The sequence below is a fragment of the Zosterops lateralis genome (genome assembly GCF_965231275.1).
Source record: "Zosterops lateralis genome assembly, chromosome: 36".
Taxonomy (NCBI): Eukaryota; Metazoa; Chordata; class Aves; order Passeriformes; family Zosteropidae; genus Zosterops; species Zosterops lateralis.
The window spans coordinates 461787-484212 of record NC_139796.1 but is presented as its reverse complement, the minus strand read 5'-3'; the positions used below and the strand labels follow the sequence as shown (position 1 = coordinate 484212).

The window sequence follows — 22426 nt, the reverse complement described above, 5'->3', positions numbered from 1 at the left end:
CCTTTTTTATTCGTTTTTATAATTTTAAAGATTAAATTGAGAAAAAAAATCCTGGTTTTCCTCATTTTTTAAGGTTTTTAATCGAAAAAAGCCTTTTTAAATTTCAGGAATTTCATCCAGGGGAAATTATTTCTCCTTTCTAAGGGTGAAAAATGAGTCCAAAAATCAAAATTTCCTGAGAGGGGGAAAAATTTGGAATCATTAAAGGGGGGGACACCAAATTTTGGGATCTTTACAGGGGGGGACCCCAAATTTTGGGGTTTTTATAGGGGGGAACCCCCAAATTTTGGGGGTCCCGGTGCAGATTTTGGGGGGGTTTTGGTGCAGATTTTGGGGGTTCCTGGGACAGATTTTCGGGGTTTTTAATGCAGATTTTGGGGGTTCCTGGGGCAGATTTTGGGGGATTTTTGGTGCAGAATTTTTGGTGTTTTTAATACAGATTTTGGGGGATCCTGGGTGCGGATTTTGGGTTTTTTTTTAATACAGATTTTGGGGCGTTTTGGTGCAGATTTTTGGAGATTTAAATGCAGATTTTGGGGGTTTTTTTAATGCAGAATTTGGGGTGGGGGGGCCACAAGGGGGGAGTCCCCCAATTTTGGGGAAACCCCTCAATATTTTGATGACGTCACCGGAAATCGGGAACCCCCCCAGGATGAATTTTGGGGGGGAGGGGAAATCCCAAAAAAACCGGGTCTTCCCAAGCGGTGCCACCGAACCGGGACCGGAACCGAGGGTTTTTTAAAGGAGAAAAAAAAAATCCCGAACCGGTACCGGGAAGATCTTTAAAGGAGAAAAAAATTCCAGAACCGGTACCGAGGATTTTTAAAGAAGAAAAAAAATTCCTGAACCGGCACCGGGAACATCATAAAAGGAGAAAAAAATTCCCGAACCGGAACCGAGGATTTTTAAATGAAAAAATTCCCGAACCGGCACCGGTACCGGGATTTTAAAGAAGAATAAAATGGTCCCGGTGGCAGAAGCGGCCCCGGGCTGCAGGAAAAGCCTCTCGCTGCCGCTGCCGCTGCCCCGGGAGGCTCCGGGGGGGTCCCCGCGACCCCCAAAACACCTTTGGAGACAACCCCGGACCCCCATCCGGATCCGGCACCGGCACCGGGGATTCTCCGACACCGAGCGGGACCGGCACCGGCACCGGGAGCGGCTCCGGGACCAGGAGCGGGACCAGGAGCGGGGGGAGCCCCAGGAGGGCGGGGGGCGGCCCCGGCTCTGCAGTGCCCGCGGGTCCTGGCCCTGGACCCTGCCCGGGACACGGTGAGTGAGCCCCGAACCGGGTCAGAATAGCCCCAGAACTGGTACCGGGATCCCCCCAGAACTGGGCTGAGACATCCCCCAGAACTGGGTCAGGACACCCCCAGAACCGGTACCGGGATCCCCCCAGAACTGGGTCAGGACACCCCCCAGAACCGGCCCGGGACCAGTACCGGGAGTGGGAGTGGACCCAGGACCAGCCTGGTACCAGTAATGGGGGTAGGAGTTAAACCGGCCTGGTACTGGTAATGGGAGTGGGAGTGGGCCCAGAGCCAGCCTGGTACCGGTACTGGAGGTGGGAGTTAAACCAGAACCGGCCTGGGACCGGTACTGGAGGTGGGAGCGAATCCAGAGTCATCCCAGTACTGGTACCGAGGCTGGGAGTGGACCCAGAACCGGCCCAGTACCGATACTGGAGGTGGGAGTGGACCCAGAGTCATCCCGGTACCGGTAATGGGGGTGGGAGTGGACCCAGAACCGGCCTGGTACCAGTAACGGGAGTGGGAGTTAAACCAGAACCAGCCTGGGACTGGTACTGGGGATGGGAGCGAATCCAGAGTCATCCCAGTACCAGTAATGGGACTGGGAGGTGACCAGAACCAGCCCAGTACCGGTACCAGGGGTGGGAGCTCACTCAGTGTCATCTCGGTACCGGTACCAGGAGCTGCCCATCCTCATCTTCATCCCAGTGCTGGAACTGGGAGCTCTGGGAGCTCCTCATCCTCATCCTCATCCTCATCCTCATCCTCATCCTCATCCTCATCCTCATCCTCATCCTCATCCTCATCCTCATCCCAGTACAGGAACTGGGAGTTCTGGGAGCTCTTCATCCTTGTCCCAGTATCGGTACTGGGAGCTCTTCATCTTCATCCACATCCTCACCCTCATCCCAGTGCCGGTACTGGGAGCTCTTCATCTTCATCCTCATCCCAGTGCCCATACTGGGAGTTCTGGGAGCTCTTCATCTTCATCCCAGTACCAGAACTGGGAGTTCCTCATCCTCATCCCAGTATGGGAACTGGGAGCTTTGGGAACTCCACATCCTCATCTTCATCCTCATCCTCATCCCAGTGCCCGTACTGGGATCTCTGGGAGCTCTTCATCTTCATCCCAGTACCAGAACTGGAAACTTCCCATCCTCATCCTCATCCTCATCCTCATCCCAGTATGGGAACTGGGAGCTTTGGGAACTCTCCATCTTCATCCTCCTCTTCATCCTCCTCCTCATCCTCCTCCTCATCCTCATCCTCATCCCAGTGCCCGTACTGGGAGCTCTTCATCTTCATCCCAGTGCTGCTACTGGGAGTTCACCATCCTCATCCTCATCCTTGTACCGGAACTGGGAGAAATTTGGTTCCAACCTCTTCATTTCCCTCCCCAGCTCCGAGGTTGACAATGGCTCATATTGGGGGGACCCCCAGAGCCCCCAGGACCCCCCGAATTCCCCCCGGGGGGGTCTCCAGGCCGGGGGTCCCCCCCCAGGGCAGCGACGTGAGTCCTTTTTGTACCGGAGCGACAGCGACAGCGACTTCTCCTCCCCAAAAAACACCTCCAGGAATTCCTCCGTGGCCAGTGAGGGGTGAGGGAACCCCCCCAAAACACACCCAAAATGTCCCTGAACTGAGAAAAAATTCACCCAAAAAAAGTTCCCAAAAAATTCCACCAAAATTCTGTAAAAATTCCCCAAAAATTCCCAAAAATTTCCCCAAAATTCCCCACAAAATTCCTCCAAAAATCCCCGAAAATGTCTCAAAAACTCCTCCCGAAATTCCCCCAAAAATTCCAAAAATATTCCACCAAAATTCCCCGAAAAAATCCCTGAAAATTTCTCAAAATATTCCCCCAATAGTCCCCCAAAATTCGCCCAAAATTCCCCAAAAAATTTCCCCAAAATTCCTCCAAAATTCCCCCAAATTTCCCAAAAAATTTCCCTAAAAATTCCCCCAAAATTCCCTAAAAAATTCCCAAAAACATTCCCCCAAATTTCCTCAAAATTCCCCGAAAATTCCCCCCAAAATTTCCCCCCAAAATCCCCCAAAATCCCCCAAATTTCCCCCCAAATTTTCTCTTCCAGCCATGGCGAGGATTTGATCGTCACCCCCTTTGCTCAGGTGGAGTTTTGGGGGGTCCTGGGGAAGAATTTTGAGGGTCCCAGAGGGTTTTGGGGGGTCCTGGGGAGGAATTTTGGGGGTCCTGGGGAGTTTTGGGGGTCCTGGGGGGTTTTGGGGGGGTCCATGGAGGGTTCCAGGAGGTTTTGGGGGTCCTGAGGAGGAATTTTGGGGGGTCTCAGAGGTCCTGAGGAATCTCTGGGGGGTCCCAGGGGAGTCCCAGGGGGTTTTGGGGGGTCCCAGGGGAGTCCCAGGGGGTTTTGGGTGGTCCCTGGGAGATCTCAGGGGGTCCTGAGGAGGAATTTTGGGTGTCCTGGGGGGTTTTGGAGAGTCCCAGGAGGTTTTGGGGTATCCTGGGGGGGGTCTCAGATGGTTCTGGGGGATCCCTGGGGGGTTTTAGGGGGTCCTGGGGGGGTTTCAGGGCATCCCAGGGGTGTCCCAGGGGCCCCTGGGGGTCCTGGGGAGGAATTTTGGGGGTCCTGGAGGGGTTTCAGGGGGTCTCAGGGGGTCCTGGGGGGTTTTAGGGGGTCCCAGGGAGGACCCTGGGGGGGGTCTCAGGAGGTTTTTGGGGGGTCCCTGGGGGTCTCAGGGGGTCCTGGGGGGGTTTCAGGGGGTCCCAGGAGGTTTTTGGGGTGTCCTGGGGGGTCTCAGGGATCTGTCCCCCCCCTTGATGACCTCTGACCCCTCGATGACCCCTCGATGACCCCTCGATGACCCCCCGGTGACCCCCCAGGTCCTGGCCAGTCTCCGCAGTGTCCGCAGCAACTTCTCCCTCCTGACCCGAGTGACCCCAGCCCCGGGCAGCAGGTGACCTTTGACCCTTGACCCTTGACCTCAGGACAAATTTAGGGGGGTCCCAGGTCAGCCTTGACCCCTGACCCCTGACCCCTGACCCCCCAGGTTGTCACCCCCCACCCCGGGCAAGGCCACGCCCTCAGGTAAGGGGGGGATTTGGGGGGGATTTAAGGAATTTTGGGGGTTTGGGTTTTTTTGAGGGGGATTTTGGGGGGTTTGGGGGCTTTTGGGGTGGGTTTTTTTTGAGATTTTTTTGGGGGGTTGGGGATTTTGGGGGTTTTTTGGGGAGATCTTGGGAAAATTTGAGGTTTTTTGGGGGGATTTTGGGGATTTTTGGGGGAGTTTTGGGGCCCATCCCCGGTGTCCCTTTTCCCTGTCCCCAATCCTGGGGGTCCCATGGGTGCTGCCCCCTGTCCCCAAGAGTCTCCAGTGTCCCCAGTCTCCCCAATGTCTCCAATGTCCCCAATGTCCCACAGTGTCCCCCAGTGTCCCCTCAGTGTCCCCAATGTCCCCAATGTCCCCTCAGGGTCCCCTCAGTGTCCCCAGTGTCCCCATTGTCCCCAATGATGTCCCCAGTGTCCCCAGTGTCCCCTAATGTCCCACAGTGTCCCCCAGTGTCCCCTTAGTGTCCCCAATGTCCCCAGTGTCCCCCAATATCCCCCAGTGTCTCCAGTGTCCCCAATGTCCCCAGTGTCTCCAGTGTCCCCAATGTCCCCTCAGTGTCCCCAGTGTCTCCAGTGTCCCCATTGTCCCCAATGATGTCCCCATCAGTCCCCAATGCCCCCAATGTCCCCATTGTCCCCTCAGTGTCCCCCCAGTGTCCCTGTCAATGTCCCCAGTATCCCCAGAGGACCCGTCCCAGTGTCCCAATGATGTCCCCAATGTCCTTCGTGTCCCCAGTGATGTCCCCAATGATGTCCCCAATGATGTCCCCAATGTCCCCAGTGTCCCCAGTGATGTCCCCAGTGTCCCCAGTGTCCCCAGTGTCCCCAGAGGACATGTCCCAGCCATCCCCAGTCTCCTCAGTGTCCCTGTTGCTGTCCCCAATGTCCCCAGTATCTCAAATGTCCCCACTGTCCCCAGTGTCCCCAGTGATGTCCCCAGTGTCCCCCGAGGACCCCTCCCCGCTGGCCCTGGAGACGCTGCAGGAGCTGGACTGGTGCCTGGAGCAGCTCGAGAGCCTCGAGACCCACCGGGCGGTCAGCGGGATGGCCTCGGACAAGGTGGGGACACTGGGGACACTGGGGACATTGGGGGCACTGGGGACACTGGGGACACTGGGGACATTGGGGACACTGGGGGACATTGGGGACACTGGGGACACTGGGGACATTGGGGACACTGGGGGGACACTGGGGACATCATTGGGGACAATGGGGACAGTGACAGGGACACTGGGGACATTGGGGACATTGGGGACACACCAGGCAGTCAGCGGGATGGCCTCGGACAAGGTGGGGACACTGGGGACATTGGGGACACTGGGGACAGGGACAGACCCTGCAGGGACACCAGGACAGGGCTGGGACAGTGACAAATGGAATGGAGCCAGGGGGGGACACTGGTGGCATTGGTGGCATTGGTGACACCGGTGACACTGGTGCCAGTGTTGGGGTGTCACCCATCACTGTGTTGGGGTGTTGGTGGCATTGGTGACACTGGTGACATTGGTGACACCGGTGGCTGTGGCTGCATTGGGGTGTTGGTGGCACTGGTGACACCTTTAGGGGGGCCTGGTGGGGTCCCAAACCTTCTTGGGGGTCCCTTGGGTGTCCCCAAACCTTTTTTGAGGTGTCCCCAACCCTCTTTGGGGTGTCTGGAGGTTCCTAAACCTTTTTGAGGTGTCCCTTGGGTGTCCCCAAACCTTTTTTTGGGGGGGTCTGGGGTGACCCTGACCCTTTTGGGGTGTCTGGGGGGGTCCCCAAACATTTTTTGGGGGGTTCCTGACCCTTTTTGGATGACCCAGACCCTCTTGGGGGTCCCTTGGGTGTCCCCAAACCTTTTTTTGGGGGGTCTGGGGTGACCCTGACCCTTTCGGGGTGTCCCTTCTGTGTCCTTGACCCTTTTTTGGGCTTCTCTGGGGGGCCCTTGACCCTTTTGGGGGGCCTGGGGGGGTCCCCAAACTTTTTTTGGGGGGTCCCCGACCCTTTTTGGATGACCCAGACCCTCTTGGGGGTCCCTTGGGTGTCCCCAACCCTTTTTTGGGGGGTGTCTGGGGTGACCCTGACCCTTTTGGGGTGTCCCTTCTGTGTCCTTGACCCTTTTTTGGGGGTGTCTGGGAGGTCCCCAAACCTTTTTTGGGGGTCCCCGACCCTTTTTGGGTGACCCAGACCCTCTTTGGGGGGGTCTGGGGGTCCCCAACCCCTTTGGGGTCTCCCCGACCCTTTTTTTGGGTTTTTTTTTGGGGTTCTCGCCCCCCCCTTTGCTGTGACCGTGACCGTGACCGTGGGGAGGGGGCGTGGCCTCAGAAAAAGGGGCGTGGTCACAGAAAAAGGGCGTGGTCTCCCTCGCGCAGGCGTCCCGCCCCTCCCCCACTCTCCGAGCCCCTCCCCCACCCCCCCAACCCCCCCCCAAAATCCTCCCGGAGCATCCGCGGCCTCCGCAGCCCCAAAACCCGCCCGGGACCCCCCAAAAATCATCCGGGACCCCCCAAAAAATCCATCCGGGACCCCCAAAAATCCTCCAGGACCTTTTGCTGCATCTTCATCATCATCATCTTCATCATCTTCATCATCATCCTCGGCCTCCGGGACCCCCAAAAATCATCCGGGACCCCCCAAAAAACGGTTTGGGACCCCCAAAAAATCCTCCGGGACCCCCCAAAAAATCCTCCGGGACTTTTTGCTGCATCTTCATCATCATCATCTTCATCATCTTCATCATCTTCATCATCATCCTCCGCGTCCTCCCCGTCCCTGCGACCCCCAAAATCCTTCCAGACCCCCCCCAAATCCTCCCGACCCCACCGGACACCCCCAGACCCCTCTGGGCCCCCCCAGACCCCCCCAAACCCTTCAGGACCCCCCAAACCCCTCCAGACCCCCCTAAACCTTCCAGACCCCCCTAAAGCCCCCCAAATTCTTCGGGACCCCCCTAAATCTTTCCAGACCCCCCCCAAACCCCTCCAGACCCCCCCTAAACCCCCCCAAATTCTTCAGGACCCTCCCAGACCCCCCAAAAAAACCCCTTTGGACCCCCCCCCAAAATTTTTCCAGACCCCCCCCCCAAATGGGCACCCACTGACCCCTCCCCTCCCCCCACTTTTTGGGGGTCTCCGAGACCCCCCCCAAAAAAAGAAGAAGAAAAAGGGGGGAAGGGGGAATTAATTCTTTTTAAAAAACCCCAAAAAATTAAATTTGGGGGAATTTTTGGGGAGGGGGGAACGATGTGAAGACCCCCCCCCCTTTAATCTCCCTCTCAGGGTGGTCTCAGCTCTTTTTTTTTTTTTTTTTTTTTTTGGGGGGGGGGCTGGGTTTGGGGGCGACCCCCCCCAGCCCCCCCAAAAATGTCCTGAAACTCCCCCTGGGGTTTTAATTGGGGCTTAAAAACCCCAAAAAAAATTTTTAGGGGATTTTTTTTTTTTTTGGGGAGGGGTCTTGAGGTTGAGACGGGGTGGGGGGTGGTCCTGGACCCCCCCAAAAAAAATCCCCAAAAATGCCCCTGGTGGATTTTTTCTGCGAGAACTGCGCCCAGCCCTGGCTGGTGGGGTGGTGGGACCAGGTAAGGACCCCCCTGGGGGGATTTTGGGGGGTCCTGGAGGGGTCTCTGACCTCTCCTGCCCCTCTCAATGGGGTCTTGTGGTGATTTGGGGGGATTTTGAGGGGGGTTTGTTCTGGTTTTTGAGGGTCTTTTTGTGGTTTGGGGGAATTTTGGGGGGTTTGGGGGGGGTCTTGGGTGGTCTTGGGGTGGTTTTTGAGGGTCTTGTTGTGATTTGGGGGGGTCCTGGGGGGTCCCTGGGGACTCTCAATGGGGTCTTGTGTTGGTTTGGGGGGTTTTGGGGGGATTTTGGGGGTCCTGGGGGGTCCTGGGGACCCTCAATGGGGCCTTGTGTTGGTTTGGGGGGTTTTGGGGGGATTTTGGGGGGTCTTGTTCTGTTTTTTGAAGATCTTGTGTTGCTTTGGGGGATCTTGGGGGGGGGTTGTTGTGGTTTGGGGGGTCCCAGGGGGGTCCTGGGGGTCCCTGACCCCCCATTTCCCCCCCAGTTCAAACTGATTCTGAACCAGGGAATGAACTTTTGGGGGGATTTGGGGTTCTCTGGGGGGATTTGGGGGGGGTCTCTGTGGGATTTGGGGTATTTGAGGGGGTCTCTGGGGGTCCCTGGGGTAGTTGGGGGGTCCCAGGGTGGGATTTGGGGGTCCCTGACCCCCCATTTTCCCCCCAGTTCAAGCAGATCCTGAACCAGGAGCTGTCGGGGATGAGCCTTGGGGGGATTTGGGGGGGGGTTGGGGGGGTTTTGGGGTCTCTGGGATTTGGGGGATCCCTGGGGGTCTCTGTGGGATTTGGGGGGTCTCTGGGGGTCCCCGGGGGTCTCTAACCCCCCATTTTCCCCAGTTCAAGCGGATGCTGACCCGGGAGCTGTCGGGGATGAGCCTTTGGGGGGATTTGGGGGGGGGGTTGGGGGGGGTCTCTGTGGGATTTGGGGGGGTCTCTGGGATTTGGGGGAGCTCAGGGGGGTCCCTGGGAGTCTCAGGGGTATTTGGGGGGTCTCAGGGGGTCCCCGGGGGTCTCTGACTCCCCATTTTCCCCCCAGTTCAAGCAGATCCTGAACCGGGAGCTGTCGGGGATGAGCCTTTGGGGGGATTTGGGTGGGGGTTTGGGGTCTGTGGGATTTGGGGGGTCTCAGGGGGGTCTCAGGGGGTCCCCGGGGGTCTCTAACCCCCCTGTCCCCAGTTCAAGCGGATGCTGACCCGGGAGCTGTCGCACCTGTCGGGGATGAGCCGTTCGGGCACTCAGGTGTCCGAGTACATCGCCAGCACCTTCCTGGGTGAGACCCCCGGGACCCTCTGGGACCCCCCTGAGAGCCCCAGGACCCTCTGAGACCCCCGGGACCCTCCCCAGAGACCCCCTGAGACCCCCGGGACCCCCGGGACCCCCCAGAGAAACCTGGGACCCCCTGAGACCCCCGGGACCCCTCCCCAGAGACCCCCTGAGACCCCCGGGACCCCTCCCCAGAGACCCCCTGAGACCCCCGGGACCCCTCCCCAGAGACCCCTGGGACCCCCAGGACCCCCCTGAGAGCCCCAGGACCCTCTGAGACCCCCGGGACCCCTCCCCAGAGACCCCCTGAGACCCCCGGGACCCCCGGGACCCCTCCCCAGAGACCTCCAAGACCCTCTGGGACCCTCTGGGACCCCCCAGAGAAACCTGGGACCCCCTGAGACCCCCAGAGACTCCTAGGACCTCCAGGACCCCCTCCCCAGGACCCCCCAGAGACCTCCTGAGACGTTCAGGACCCTCTGGGACCCCCAGAGACCCCCCTGAGACCCCCGGGACCCCTCCCCAGAGACCCCCGGGACCCCCTGAGACCCCCTGAGACTCCCTGGGACCCCCAGGACCCTCTGAGACCCCCCCCAGAGAACCCCGGGACCTCCCAGATCCCCTGAGACCCCCAGGACCCCCTGGGACCATCCCCTGAGACCCCCGAGACCCCCTCCAGGACCCCCCAGAGACCCCCCTGAGAGCCCCGGGACACCCCCCTGAGACCCCCCAGGACCCCCAGGACCCTCTGGGACCCCCTGAGAATCCCCTGAGACCCCCTGACACCCTCTGAGACCTCTGGGACCCCCTCCCCAGGACCCCCCTGAGACCCCCTGAGACCCCCTGGGACTCTCTGGGACCCCCGGGAACCCCAGAGAACCCCCAGGACCACCAAAGACCCCCGGGACCCCTCCCCAGAGACCCCCCTGAGAGCCCCGGGACACCCCCCTGAGACCCCCAGGACCCCCCCCCGAGACCCCCCTGAGACCCCCAGGACCCTCTGGGACCCCCAGAGAAACCTGGGACCCCCTGAGACCCTCCAGAGACCGCCAGGACCCCCGGGACCACCCCCTGAGACCCCCTGAGACCCCCAGGACACCCCCAAGGGCATCCAGGGGACCCCAGGACCACCAGAGACCCCCAAGACCCCCCCCCCCAGAGACCCCCGGGACCCTCCCCAGAGACCCCCAGAGAACCCCTGAGACCCCCAAAACCCCTCTGAGCCCTCTGGGATCCCCCCCAAAAACCCCTGTGAGCCCCATAGGGACCCCCATGAGACCCCCAGAGACCCCTCTGAGCCCCCCCCAAACCCCCCAAATTCCCTCTGAGCCCCCCCAAAACCCCCTAAATCCCCCCAAAACCCCTCTGAGCCCCTCCTAAATCCCCCCAAATTCCCTCTAAATCCCCCCAAATCCCCCTCAGATCCCCCCAAAACCCCCTCAGACCCCCCAAATCCCCCCCAAACCCCCCCTCAATCCCCCCAAACCCCCCTGAATCCCCCTCCCCAGACAAGCAGCCCGAGGTGGAGATCCCGAGCCCCCCCGAGCGGGACAAGAGGCGGCGGCCGCCCCCCGAGCCCGACCCCGCCCCCAGCCCGGGGACCCTCCCCCTGCCCCGCTTCGGCATCGACACCGACCGGGAGGAGCAGCTGGGCAAGGTGGGAGGGGGATTTGGGGGGGATTTTGGGGGGATTTGGGGGGTGTTTGGGGGGTTTGGAGGGTCTTGAGGGGTCTGGGTGGGGGTTTGGGGGAGTTTTTGGGGGGTTTGGGGGGTCTTGGGGGTCTTGGGGGGTGGTTTGGAGGGTGTTTGGGGGGAGTTTGGGGGGTTTGGGGGGATTTGGGGGGCGTTTGGAGGGTCTTGGGGGATTCTGGGGGGTGTTTGGGGGGATTTTGGGGGGTTTGGAGGGTCTTGGGGGTGTTTGGGGGGTGTCTGGGGGGAGTTTGAGGGGGTTTGGGGGGTCTTGGGGGTGGTTTGGGGGATGTTTGGGGGTGTTTGGCGGCTCTGGGGAGGATTTGGGGGGATTTTGAGGGGTTTGGGGGGTTTTTGGGGGTCTTGGGGGAAGTTTGAGGTGTTTGAGGATATTTGGGGGTCTTGGGGGGTGTTTGAGGAGTCTTGAGGGATTTTGGGGGGTGTTTGGGTTGTGTTGGAGGTGCTTGGGGGGCGTTTGGGGGGGGCTTGGAGAGTGTTTTGGGGATCCTGGGGGGGTCTTGAGGGATTTTGGAGGGTTTCAGGGGGTCTTGGAGGTGGTCTGGGGGGTCTTAGGGGTGTTTGGGAGGTCTTGGGGGTGTTTGGAGGGTGTTTGAGGGGTCTTGAGGGATTTTGGGGTGTTTTGGGGGGCTTGGGGAGTGTTTGGGGGTGTTTGGGGGATGTTTAGGGGGTCTGGGGGGATTGGGGGGTCCTGGGAGGTGTTTGGGGAGGCTTTGAGGTGGGCTTGGGGGGTTTGGTGGGTCTCAGGGTGTTTGGAGGTCTCAGTGGGTCTCAGAATGTTTTGGGGGGTCTCAGGGGTGTTTTGGGGGTCCCAAGGGTGTTTGGGGGTGTTTTGGGGGGTCTCAGGGTTTTTTTGGGGGGTTTTGGGGTATTTGGGGGGGTCTCAGGGTGTTTTGGGGTATTTGGGGGGTCTCAGGGTTTTTTTGGGGGGTATTTGGGGGTCTCAGGGTGTTTTGGGGAGCACGGGGGGTCCCAACCTCATTTCCCCCCCCCCAGGAGCTGGACAGCCTCAACAAGTGGGGCCTGAACATTTTCCGCGTCTCCGAGTTCTCCAACAATCGCTCCCTGAGCTGCATCATGTTCACCATCTTCCAGGTGGGGACCCCAAAATGGCCCAAAAACGGCCCAAAAATGGACCAAAAAACGGCCCCAAAAACAGGGACTGGAACCCCAAAAATGGCCCCAAAAATGGCCCCCAAAAACAGGGACTGGAACCCCAAAAACGGCCCAAAAATGACCCAAAAACGGCCCAAAAAACAGGGACTGGAACCCCAAAAATGGCCCCAAAAATGGACTAAAAAACAGCCTCAAAAACGGCCCCAAAAACGGCCCCTGGACCCGCCCTGCCCCTTCCTGGGGAGTGTTTTGGGAAAATTTTGGGTTTATTTTGGGTGATTTGGGTGCATTTTGGATGGTTTAGGTGTATTTTGGCTGTATTTTGGGTGTTCTGGGTGTATTTTGGGTGTATTTTGGATGGTTTAGGTGTATTTTGGGTGTATTTTGGGTCTATTTCTGGTCCATTTTGGCCCCCCAGGAGCGGGAGCTGCCGCGCCGGTTCAGGTGTATTTTTGCTGTATTTTTGCTGTATTTTTGCTGTATTTTTGGTGTATTTTTGGCTGTATTTTTGCTGTATTTTGGGTGTATTTTGGGTCCATTTTGACCCCCCCAGGAGCGGGAGCTGCCGCGCCAGTTCAGGTGTATTTTAGGAGGTTTAGGTGTATTTTTTGCTGTATTTTGGGTATATTTGGGTGTATTTTGGGTCCATTTTACCCCCCCAGGAGCGGGAGCTGCCACGCCGGTTCAGGTGTATTTTGGGTGTATTTTTGCTGTATTTTTGCTGTATTTTGGGTATATTTTTGGTGTATTTTTGCTGTATTTTTACCCCCCCAGGAGCGGGAGCTGCCGCGCCGGTTCAGGTGTATTTTAGGAGGTTCAGGTGTATTTCAGGTGTATTTTGGGTGTATTTTTGCTGTATTTTTGCTGTATTTTGGGTATATTTTTGCTGTATTTTTGCTGTATTTTGGGTGTATTTTTGCTGTATTTTTGCTGTATTTTGGGTATATTTTTGGTGTATTTTTGCTGTATTTTTTTCCCCCAGGAGCGGGAGCTGCCACGCCGGTTCAGGTGTATTTTGGGTGTATTTTTGCTGTATTTTTGGTGTATTTTGGGTGTATTTTTGCTGTATTTTTGCTGTATTTTGGGTATATTTTTGGTGTATTTTTGCTGTATTTTGGGTATATTTTTGCTGTATTTTTGCTGTATTTTGGGTATATTTTTGGTGTATTTTTGCTGTATTTTGGGTATATTTTTGCTGTATTTTTGCTGTATTTTGGGTATATTTTTGGTGTATTTTTGGTGTATTTTTTTCCCCCAGGAGCGGGAACTCCCGCGCCGGTTCAGGATCCCCGAGCAGACCCTCCTGGGCTACGCCCGGGCCCTGGAGCTGCACTATCACCCCGACGTGGCCTATCACAACAGCCTCCACGCCGCCGACGTGCTGCAGTCCACACACGTCCTGCTGGCCGCCCCCGCCCTGCACGTGAGACCCCGCACCCTCAACTGCCTGGGGGGGGCAGGATTGGCTGGGGGGAGGTCCCAGAATTGGGTGGTGGGACCCAAAATTGGGTGGTGGGATCTGTAATTGGGTGGTGGGACGCAAAATTGGGTGGTGGGACCCAAAATTGGGTGGTGGGATCTATAATTGGGTGGTGGGACCCAAAATTGGGTGGTGGGACCCAAAATTGGGTGGTGGGATCTATAATTGGGTGGTGGGACCCAAAATTGGGTGGTGGGACCCAAAATTGGGTGGTGGGATCTGTAATTGGGTGGTGGGACCCAAAATTGGGTGGTGGGACCCAAAACTGGGTGGTGGGAGCAGTTCTGGGTGAGATTTTGGGGTGGTGGGACCCCAAATTGGGTGGTGGGAGCCATAATTGGGTGAGGGATCCCATAAATGGGTGGGAGGTCCCACAAATGGGTGGTGGGACCAGCTCTGGGTGTGAATTTGGGTTGGTGGGACCCAAAATTGGGTGGTGAGGCCTGTTCTGGGTGAGATTTTGGGGTGGTGGGAGCCAAAATTGAGTGGGGGAGTCCCATAAATGGGTGGTGGGAGGTTTTTGGAGGTCCCTGAGGGTCCCTGTGCCCCCTCCCCAGGCCGTGTTCACAGACCTGGGGGTCCAAAAAGGGAACCCAGTGGGGTTTTTGGGGGGCTCTAAGGGGGGCAAGGGGCTCCTCTGGGGTTTTGGGGGTCCCCCAGGTGTTTTGGGGGTCCCTGGGGGTCCCTGAGGGTCCCTGTGCCCCCTCCCCAGGCCGTGTTCACAGACCTGGAGGTCCTGGCCGCCCTTTTTGCCGCCGCCATCCACGACGTCGACCACCCCGGGGTGTCCAACCAGTTCCTCATCAACACCAGTGAGGCCTGGGGGGGTCTGCACTGACCTGGGGGGGTCCTGGGGGGTCCCTGCCCTGGGGGGTCCTGGGGGCCCCTGCCCTGCCCTGGGGGGTCCTGGAGGTCCCTCTTGGTGTCCTGGGGGGTCCTGGGGGTCCCTCCCTGTGTGCTGGGTTGTCCTGTGGGTCCCTCATTGTAACCCTGGGGGTCCCTCATTGTGACCTGGGGGGTCCCAGGGGTCCCTCCCCATATCCTGGGGGTCCTTCACTCTGTCCTGGGGGTCCCAGGGGGTCCCTCATTGTAACCCAGGGGGTCCTGGGGGTCTTTCCCCGTATCCTGGGGGTTCCTGGTGGTTCCTGGGGGTCCCTCCCCATGTGCTGGGTTGTCCTGGGGGTCCCTCATTGTAACCCAGGGGGTCCCAGGGGTCTCTCCCCATCTCCTGGGGGTCCCTGGTGGTCCCAGGGGTCCCTGGTGGTTCCTGGTGGTCCCTGGGGCTCCCTGGGGGTCTCACTGACCCCGGCCCCCCCAGACTCGGAGCTGGCCCTGCTCTACAACGACGAGTCCGTCCTGGAGAACCATCACTTGGCCGTGGGCTTCAAACTGCTGCAGGAGAGGGGCTGTGACATCTTCCAGGGGCTGTCCCGGAGACAGCGCCAGGCCCTCAGGCAGATGGTCATTGACATGGTTAGTGCCAAAAAAAAACCAAAAATACAAAAAATTCCAGCCAAAAATACCTAAAAATAAAAAAATTACAGTCAAAAATACCCAAAAATCAAAAAATCCCACATAAAAATATCCCTGAGCTCAGCCAGGCCCTCAGGCAGATGGTTATTGACATGGTCAGTGCACAAAAAATACCAAAATCCCACAAAAAATACCCATAATCCCAGCCAAAAATACCCCCAAAATGCCCCAAAAATCCCAGGCAAAAATACCCCAAAAATACCAAAAAACCCCCCAAAAAATCCCCAAAAATCCCAGGCAAAAATACCCCAAAAATACCCTAAAAAATGCAAAAAATCCCAACCAAAATTACCCCAAAACCAAAAAAAATCCCAGCCAAAAATACCCCAAAAATACCAAAACAAATACCCTAAAAAATTCCAAAATCCCCCAAAATCTGGAACACCCCAAAAAACCTCCAAAAAAAACCCAACCCCCCCAAAAAAATCCCAAAAAATAAAAAAAAAAAAAAAAAAAAATCCCCAAAAAACCCAAATCTCCCCCCCAAACCCCCCAAATTCCACCCAAAAAAACCCCCAAAATTCCAAAAAAATCCCCAAAACCCCCCAAAATTCCCCCCAGGTCCTGGCCACGGACATGTCCAAGCACATGACCCTCCTGGCCGATCTCAAGACGATGGTGGAGACCAAGAAGGTGACGAGTTCTGGGGTCCTGCTGCTGGACACCTACACCGAGCGCATCCAGGTGGGGCTGGGGGCACCAAAACGGGGCTGGGGGCACCAAAATGGGGCTGGGGGGCCTGAAAATGGGGCTGGGGGCACCAAAAATGGGGCTGGGGGGCCTGAAAATGGAGCTGGGGGGCCTGAAAATGGGGCTGGGGGCACAAAAAATGGGGCTGGGGGGCCTGAAAATGGGGCTGGGGGCACCGAAAATGGGGCTGGGGGGCCTGAAAATGGGGCTGGGGGCACCAAAAATGGGTGTGGGGGCATCAAAAATGGGTCTGGGGGCATCAAAAATGGGTTTAGGGACCCCAGAATTGGGATGGAGGCACCAAAAATGGGTCTAGGGGGCCTGAAAATGGGTCTGGGGGCACCAAAAATGGGTCTGGGGGCACCGAAAATGGGCTAAGGGACCCCAGAAATGGTGACACCGACATCCCCTCTGGTGTCCTCACAGGTGTCCCCATGTCCCTCAGGTGTCCCCTCAGGTGTCCTCACCACTCCCCAGGTGTCCCCCATGTCCCCACAGGTGTCCCTCAGGTGTCCCCACATCCCCCAGGTGTCCCCCAGGTGTCCCCCAGGTGTCCCCAGGTGTCCCCAGTGTCCCCAGTGTCCCCCCAGGTGTCCCCAGGTGTCCCCCAGGTGTCCCCAGGTGTCCCCCAGGGGTCCCCACGTGTCCCCAGTGTCCCCAGGTGTCCCCCAGGTGTCCCCCAGGTGTCCCCAGTGTCCCCAGTGTCCCCCCAGGTGTCCCCAGGTGTCCCCCAGGTGTCCCCAGGTGTCCCCCAGGGGTCCCCACGTGTCCCCAGTGTCCCCAGTGTCCCCCCAGGTGTCCCCCAGGTGTCCCCAGGTGTCCCCAGGTGCCCCCAGGTGACCCCGGTGTCCCCCCAGGTGCTGAGGAACCTGGTTCACTGCGCCGACCTGAGCAACCCCACGAAGCCCCTGGGGCTGTACCTGGAGTGGACGCGGCGGATCATGGAGGAGTTTTTCCGTCAGGGGGACCGAGAGCGGGCCCGGGGCATGGACATCAGCCCCATGTGCGACAAACACAGCGCCAGCGTGGAGAAATCCCAGGTGAGACACACCTGGGGGCACCTGGGGACACCTGGGGACACCTGGGGACACCTGGGGATAGGGGGACACCAGGGACATCAGCCCCATGTGCGACAAACACAGCGCCAGCGTGGAGAAATCACAGGTGAGACACACCTGGGGGCAGCTGGGCACACCTGGGGACACCTGGGCACACCTGGGGGCACACCTGGGGACACCTGGGGATACACCTGGGCACACCTGGGGGCACCTGGGGACACACCTGGGCACACCTGGGGACACCTGGGCACACCTGGGGGCACACCTGGGGACACCTGGGGATACACCTGGGCACACCTGGGGACACCTGGGCACACCTGGGCACACCTGGGGACACCTGGGCACACCTGGGGACACACCTGGGCACACCTGGGCACACCTGGGGATACACCTGGGCGCACCTGGGGACACACCTGGGCACACCTGGGGACACCTGGGCACACCTGGGGACACCTGGGGACACCTGGGGACACACCTGGGCACACCTGGGGACACACCTGGGGACACACCTGGGCACACCTGGGGATACATGGGGACAATGTCCCTGATGTCCCCATAACCCAAATAACCCCAATGTCTCTATAACCCTCATTTGTCCCCAATGTCACTGATGTCCTCATTGTCCCCAGTGTCCCTAATGTCCCCATAACCCAAATAACCCCATAACTGTGATGTCCCCACTGATGTCACTGATGTCCCCACTGATGTCCCCTGTCTGTCCCCAGGTTCATCGATTTCATTGCCCAGCCCCTGTGGGAGGCCTGGGCCGAGCTGGTCCATCCCGACACCCCCATAACCCCAATGTCCCCATAACCCCAATGTCCCTGGTGTCCCCATAACCCCACTGATGTCACTGATGTCCCCATTGTCCCCTGTGTGTCCCCAGGTCGGGTTCATCGATTTCATCGCGCAGCTGCTGTGGGAGGCCTGGGCCGAGCTGGTCCACCCTGACGCCCCCATAACCCCAATGTCCCCAATGTCCCCATAACCCCATAACTGTGATGTCCCCATTGATGTCCCCATTGTCCCCTGTGTCCCCAGGTCGGGTTCATCGATTTCATCGCGCAGCCCCTGTGGGAGGCCTGGGCCGAGCTGGTGCACCCCGACGCCCCCATAACCCCAATGTCCCCATAACCCCAATAACCCCAATGTCACTGATGTCCCCATTGATGTCCCCATTGTCCCCTGTGTCCCCAGGTCGGGTTCATCGATTTCATCGCGCAGCCGCTGTGGGAGGCCTGGGCCGAGCTGGTCCACCCCGACGCCGGGGAGATGCTGCTGACGCTGCGGCAGAACCGTCAGTGGTTCCAGCGCCGGGTCCCGCAGAGCCCCGAGCCCCCCCCGGAGCCGCCCCCCGGGACCCCCAGATTCCGCTTCGAGACCCCCGGGAGCGACAATGAGGATGAGGAGGATGAAGAGGGGATCACCCCCAGACCCCCCAAATTCCACTTTGAGACCCCCGGGAGCGACAATGAGGATGAAGATGGGGGGATCACCCCCAGACCCCCCAAATTCCACCTGGAGCCTCCCCCAGGCCACGAGGAGGATGATGAAGATGAGGAAGGGCAGGACCCCCACCCAAAACCACCCCCTGGGACCCCCAAATTTCACTTTGAGCCCCCTCCAAGTGAGGATGATGATGATGATGGGGATGAAGATAAGGAGGATGATGATAAGAAGGATGAAGATGAGGAGGAGGAGGGGCAGGACCCCCACCCTGGACCCCCCAAATTCCACTTTGAGCCCCCCCAAAATGAGGATGATGATGATGAACATGATGGGGTTGATAAGGATGAAGAACATGATGAGGATGATGATGATAAAAAAGATGAAGATGATGATGAAGAAGATGAGGATGAGGAGGGGCAGGACCCCCACCCTGGACCCCCCAAATCTCACTTGGAGCCCCCCAAAAATGAGGATGATGATGATGAACATCATGAGGACAATGAGGACAATAATAATGATGATAATGAGAATAATTATGATAATGAGGTTAATGAGGTTGATGAGGATGATGATGGTGAAGGCGGAGGGGCAGGACCCCCCCCAAAGGAGGAGGAGGGGGTGGGGGAGGGGTGAGGAGGCCCCGCCCACTGAAGAAGGAGAGAGAGAGAGAAAAAATTAATTTATTTTAATTAATTCTTGATTGGGGAAAATGGGGATTTGAGTCTGGGTTTTATTTGGGGTTTTATTTTTTAATTTAATTTTTTTTTTAAGTTGGAATTTTAATTTTTTAATTGACATTTTTTAGTTTGGCTTTTTAAATTATTTGGATTTTTTTAAATTTTAAATTTTTTAAATTTATTTTTTTTTAATTAATTGGAATTGTTACTTTTTATTGGGATTTTTTTAATTGGGATTTTTTTAATTTGGATTTTTAAATTGGGATTCTTATTTTTATTGGGATTCCTATATTTATTTTATTATTATTTTTATTTTATTATTATTTTTATTAGGATTAATTTTATTGCAATTTTTTCCCTCATTGGAATTATTTTTATTTGGGTTAATTTTTTTATTGGGATTATTTTTATTGGAATTATTTTTATTGGGATAATTTCAATGGAATTATTTTCATTGAAATTATTTTTAATTATTATTATTTTTAATATGAATTATTTTATTGGAAATTATTTTATTGAAATTTTTTTACTGAAATTCTTTTATTAGAATTATTTAATCAGAATTATCTGAAATAATCAGAATTATTTTAATCAGAATTATTTTTTTATTCTGAGTTATTTTTATTGGAGGGATTTTATTTTGAATTATTTTATCAGAATTATTTTTATCCAAATTATTTTTTATCTGAAACATTATTTATTGGGAAAGACTTTTTTTTTTTAATTGGGGATTATTTTAATCAGAATTATTTTTTTATTGGAATTATTTTTATAGGAATTATTTTATTTTGATTTTTTTAATCGGGATTATTTTATGGCAATTATTTTTATTGGATTTTTTTTTAATCAAAGATTTATTTTTAATCCGAATTATTTTCATTTAGTTTCATTTTATTGGCATTTTTTTAATCTGAATTTTAAAAATTTGGATTATTTTAATTGATTTTTTTAAAAAAAATCTGAATTATTTTGATTTGGATTTTTTAAATTTGGATTCTTTTATTATTTATTTAATTGAGATTATTTCGGTTTGATTCATTTTGAGGTTTTTATTTGGGGGGAAGGTCACAGGGAGGGGAAATTTTAATTCTATTTTTTAAGAAAAAACTGGAAAAGACACAAAAAAATAATAAAAAAAAAAAAATAGATGGAAAATCGACCCCCCCAGGAAAGAAAACAGGGAACGGGAAAATCCCCTAAAAAAGGAAAAATTTGGAAAAATTTGGGAAATTTTGGTGGGTTTTCCCTCCAAAAAAAGGAAAATTTGGGAAATTTTGGGATTTTCTCCCCCCAAAAAAATGAAATTTTGGGGAATTTCAGGGGGGGTCGTGCAGAGTTTTATTTTTGTACCGGCGGGGGCAGAACTGGATGTAAAAATTGGGGAATTTTGGGGGCGGGGGGAGCCCAAAAAACCCCCAAAAACCCCAAAAAATCCCAAAACTTGTCACCCCTCCCCCCCTTTGTCACCCCCTTCCCCGGAGGCTCCAAATAAACCGGGAAGGGCCCGGACTGGGGGAAATTTGGGGGTCCTGGGGAATTTTTGGGGGATCCTGGGGAAATTTGGGTGTTTTGGGGGGTCCTGGGAGAATTTGGGGGTTTTTTTGGGGGAAATTTGAGGTCCTGGGGGGGAATTGGGGGAGATTTTGGGGGTCCTGGAAGAATTTGGGGGGAAATTTGGGGGTTCTGGGGGAGTTCTGGGGGATTTTTGGGGTCCTGGGGGGGGTTTGGGGGTCCTGGGGTGATTTTGGGGGTCCCGAGGGGAAATTTGGGGGATCCTGAGGAGATTTGGGGGTTCCTGGGGGGTTTTGGGAGATCCTGAGGGTTTTTTGGGGGGTCCTGGGGGGCGTTTGGGGGTCTTGAGGCATTTTGGTGGGCTCTGGGGGAAATTTGGGGTCTCAAGGGTTTTTTTGGGGGGTCCTGGAGATTTTTTTGGGGGAAAATTTGGGGTTTTTTGGGGGGTCCTGGGAGGGTCTCCTCCGCCATGACCGGAAACGTCCGCAGCAAAAACCGGCCCGGGCGGAACCATTGCGCGGGCGGAACCTTTGCGGTGCCGGAACCATCGCGGTGGGAACGCGGGGCTGGGGGGGAGCGGGAACTGCACGGACCGGGCCGAACCATCGCGGACACCGGGCGGGGGGGCGGATCCACGTTCCGGTACCGGGAGGCGGAACCGGCGGGCCCAGGACGGTCCATGAGGGGCGGGGGGCGCCCAGAAGGGTCCCCTGTACCCTGGACGGGACCGGGGGGTGTCTGAGGGGGGTCCCGGGTCACTCCGGTAACGAGGGGCCTTCACAGTCCGGGAGATCCTTCAGCGGCGTCTCGGGAATTGTGGGGAATAAAAAACCCACCGGGGACCCCCAAATCCGCTCTGGGGACCCCAAATCCACCCTCAGGACCCCAAAACCTCCCTGGGGACCCCCAGATTCCCCGTGGGACCCCCCAAATCCCTGTTGGGACCCCTCAACCCCTTGTTGGGACCCCCCAAATCCCCCCCGGGACCCCCCAAACCCCTTCTGGGAACCCCAGAATCCCCCCCAGATCCCCCCTGAGAACCCTCAAATTCCCCCCAGGACACCCCAAATCCCTTTTGTGATCCCCCAAATCCCCCCCAGGATCCCCAAATCCACTCTGGGAACCCCAAAATTCCCCCTGGGACCTCCCAAATCGCTTTTGGGACCCCCCCAAACCTCCCCAGGACCCCCCAAAACCCTTCTGGGACCCCCCAAATCCCTTTTGAGATCCCCCAAATTCACTCTGGGAACCCCAAGTTTACCTTGGGACCCTCAAACCTCACTTGGGACCCCCCAAATTCCCACCTGGGACCCCCAAAACCCTCTTGGGACCTTCAAATCCCCCCCAGGATCCCCAAATCCCCCCCAGGGACCCCCAAGTCTCTTTTGGGACCCCCCAAATTCCCCCAGGACCCCCTAAATTCCCTCTGGGAACCCAAAACCCTCTTGAGACCCCTCAACCCCCCCTGGGACCCCCCAAACCCCACCCAGGACCCCCCAAATTCCACCCAGGACCCCCCAAACCCCCCCGGGGACCCCCAAAATTCCCCCCAAACCCCCCCTGGGACCCCCCAAACTCCACCCAGGACCCCCCAAACCCCCCCCAGGACCCCCCAAAATTCAAACCCCTCCCATTTTTATTCAGTAACAACCACAAAATTTCATTTTTTTTGTTGTTGTTGTTGTTTTTTTTTTTTTTCTCCTTCCAGCCCGGCCCAGGGGGAAAACCCCAAAGGGGGTCCCGGGGTCTCCCCCCCCCAAAAAAAAAAACCGGGGCCAAACTCGCAGATTTTGGGACATTTCAGGGCCCTTTTCCTGGGGGTTAAAATCACTTGAGGGGGAAAAGTCCCAAATTTCCATTTTTGGGGGAGAAAATTCCCAAATTTCCATCCCTGGGAGGGAAAAATTCCCAAATTTGGGGGGGAAAAAGCCCAAATTTCTGTCCCTGGGGGGGAAAATTCTCATTTTGGGGGGAAAATTTCATTTTTTGGGGGGAAATTATGAAGTTTCCATCCCTGGGAGGGAAATTTCATATTTTGGGAGGGAAAATTCCCAATTT

The 22426-nt window shown here is 56.1% G+C and overlaps 1 protein-coding gene across 1 annotated transcript; it reads left to right on the top strand.

Moving 5' to 3' along the window:
• Nucleotides 1-961: 961 nt before the first annotated feature.
• Nucleotides 962-21051, top strand: PDE4A (phosphodiesterase 4A; the record flags this gene model as incomplete). Its single annotated transcript, XM_083881941.1, has 14 exons — nucleotides 962-1269; nucleotides 2648-2845; nucleotides 4275-4312; nucleotides 5253-5392; nucleotides 9060-9153; nucleotides 10655-10803; nucleotides 11850-11948; nucleotides 13228-13392; nucleotides 14162-14261; nucleotides 14768-14922; nucleotides 15544-15666; nucleotides 16530-16712; nucleotides 17928-18357; nucleotides 20858-21051. 14 exons carry the CDS (start codon nucleotides 962-964, stop codon nucleotides 21049-21051), a joined length of 2376 nt encoding a protein of 791 aa, XP_083738067.1.
• Nucleotides 21052-22426: the final 1375 nt, after the last annotated feature.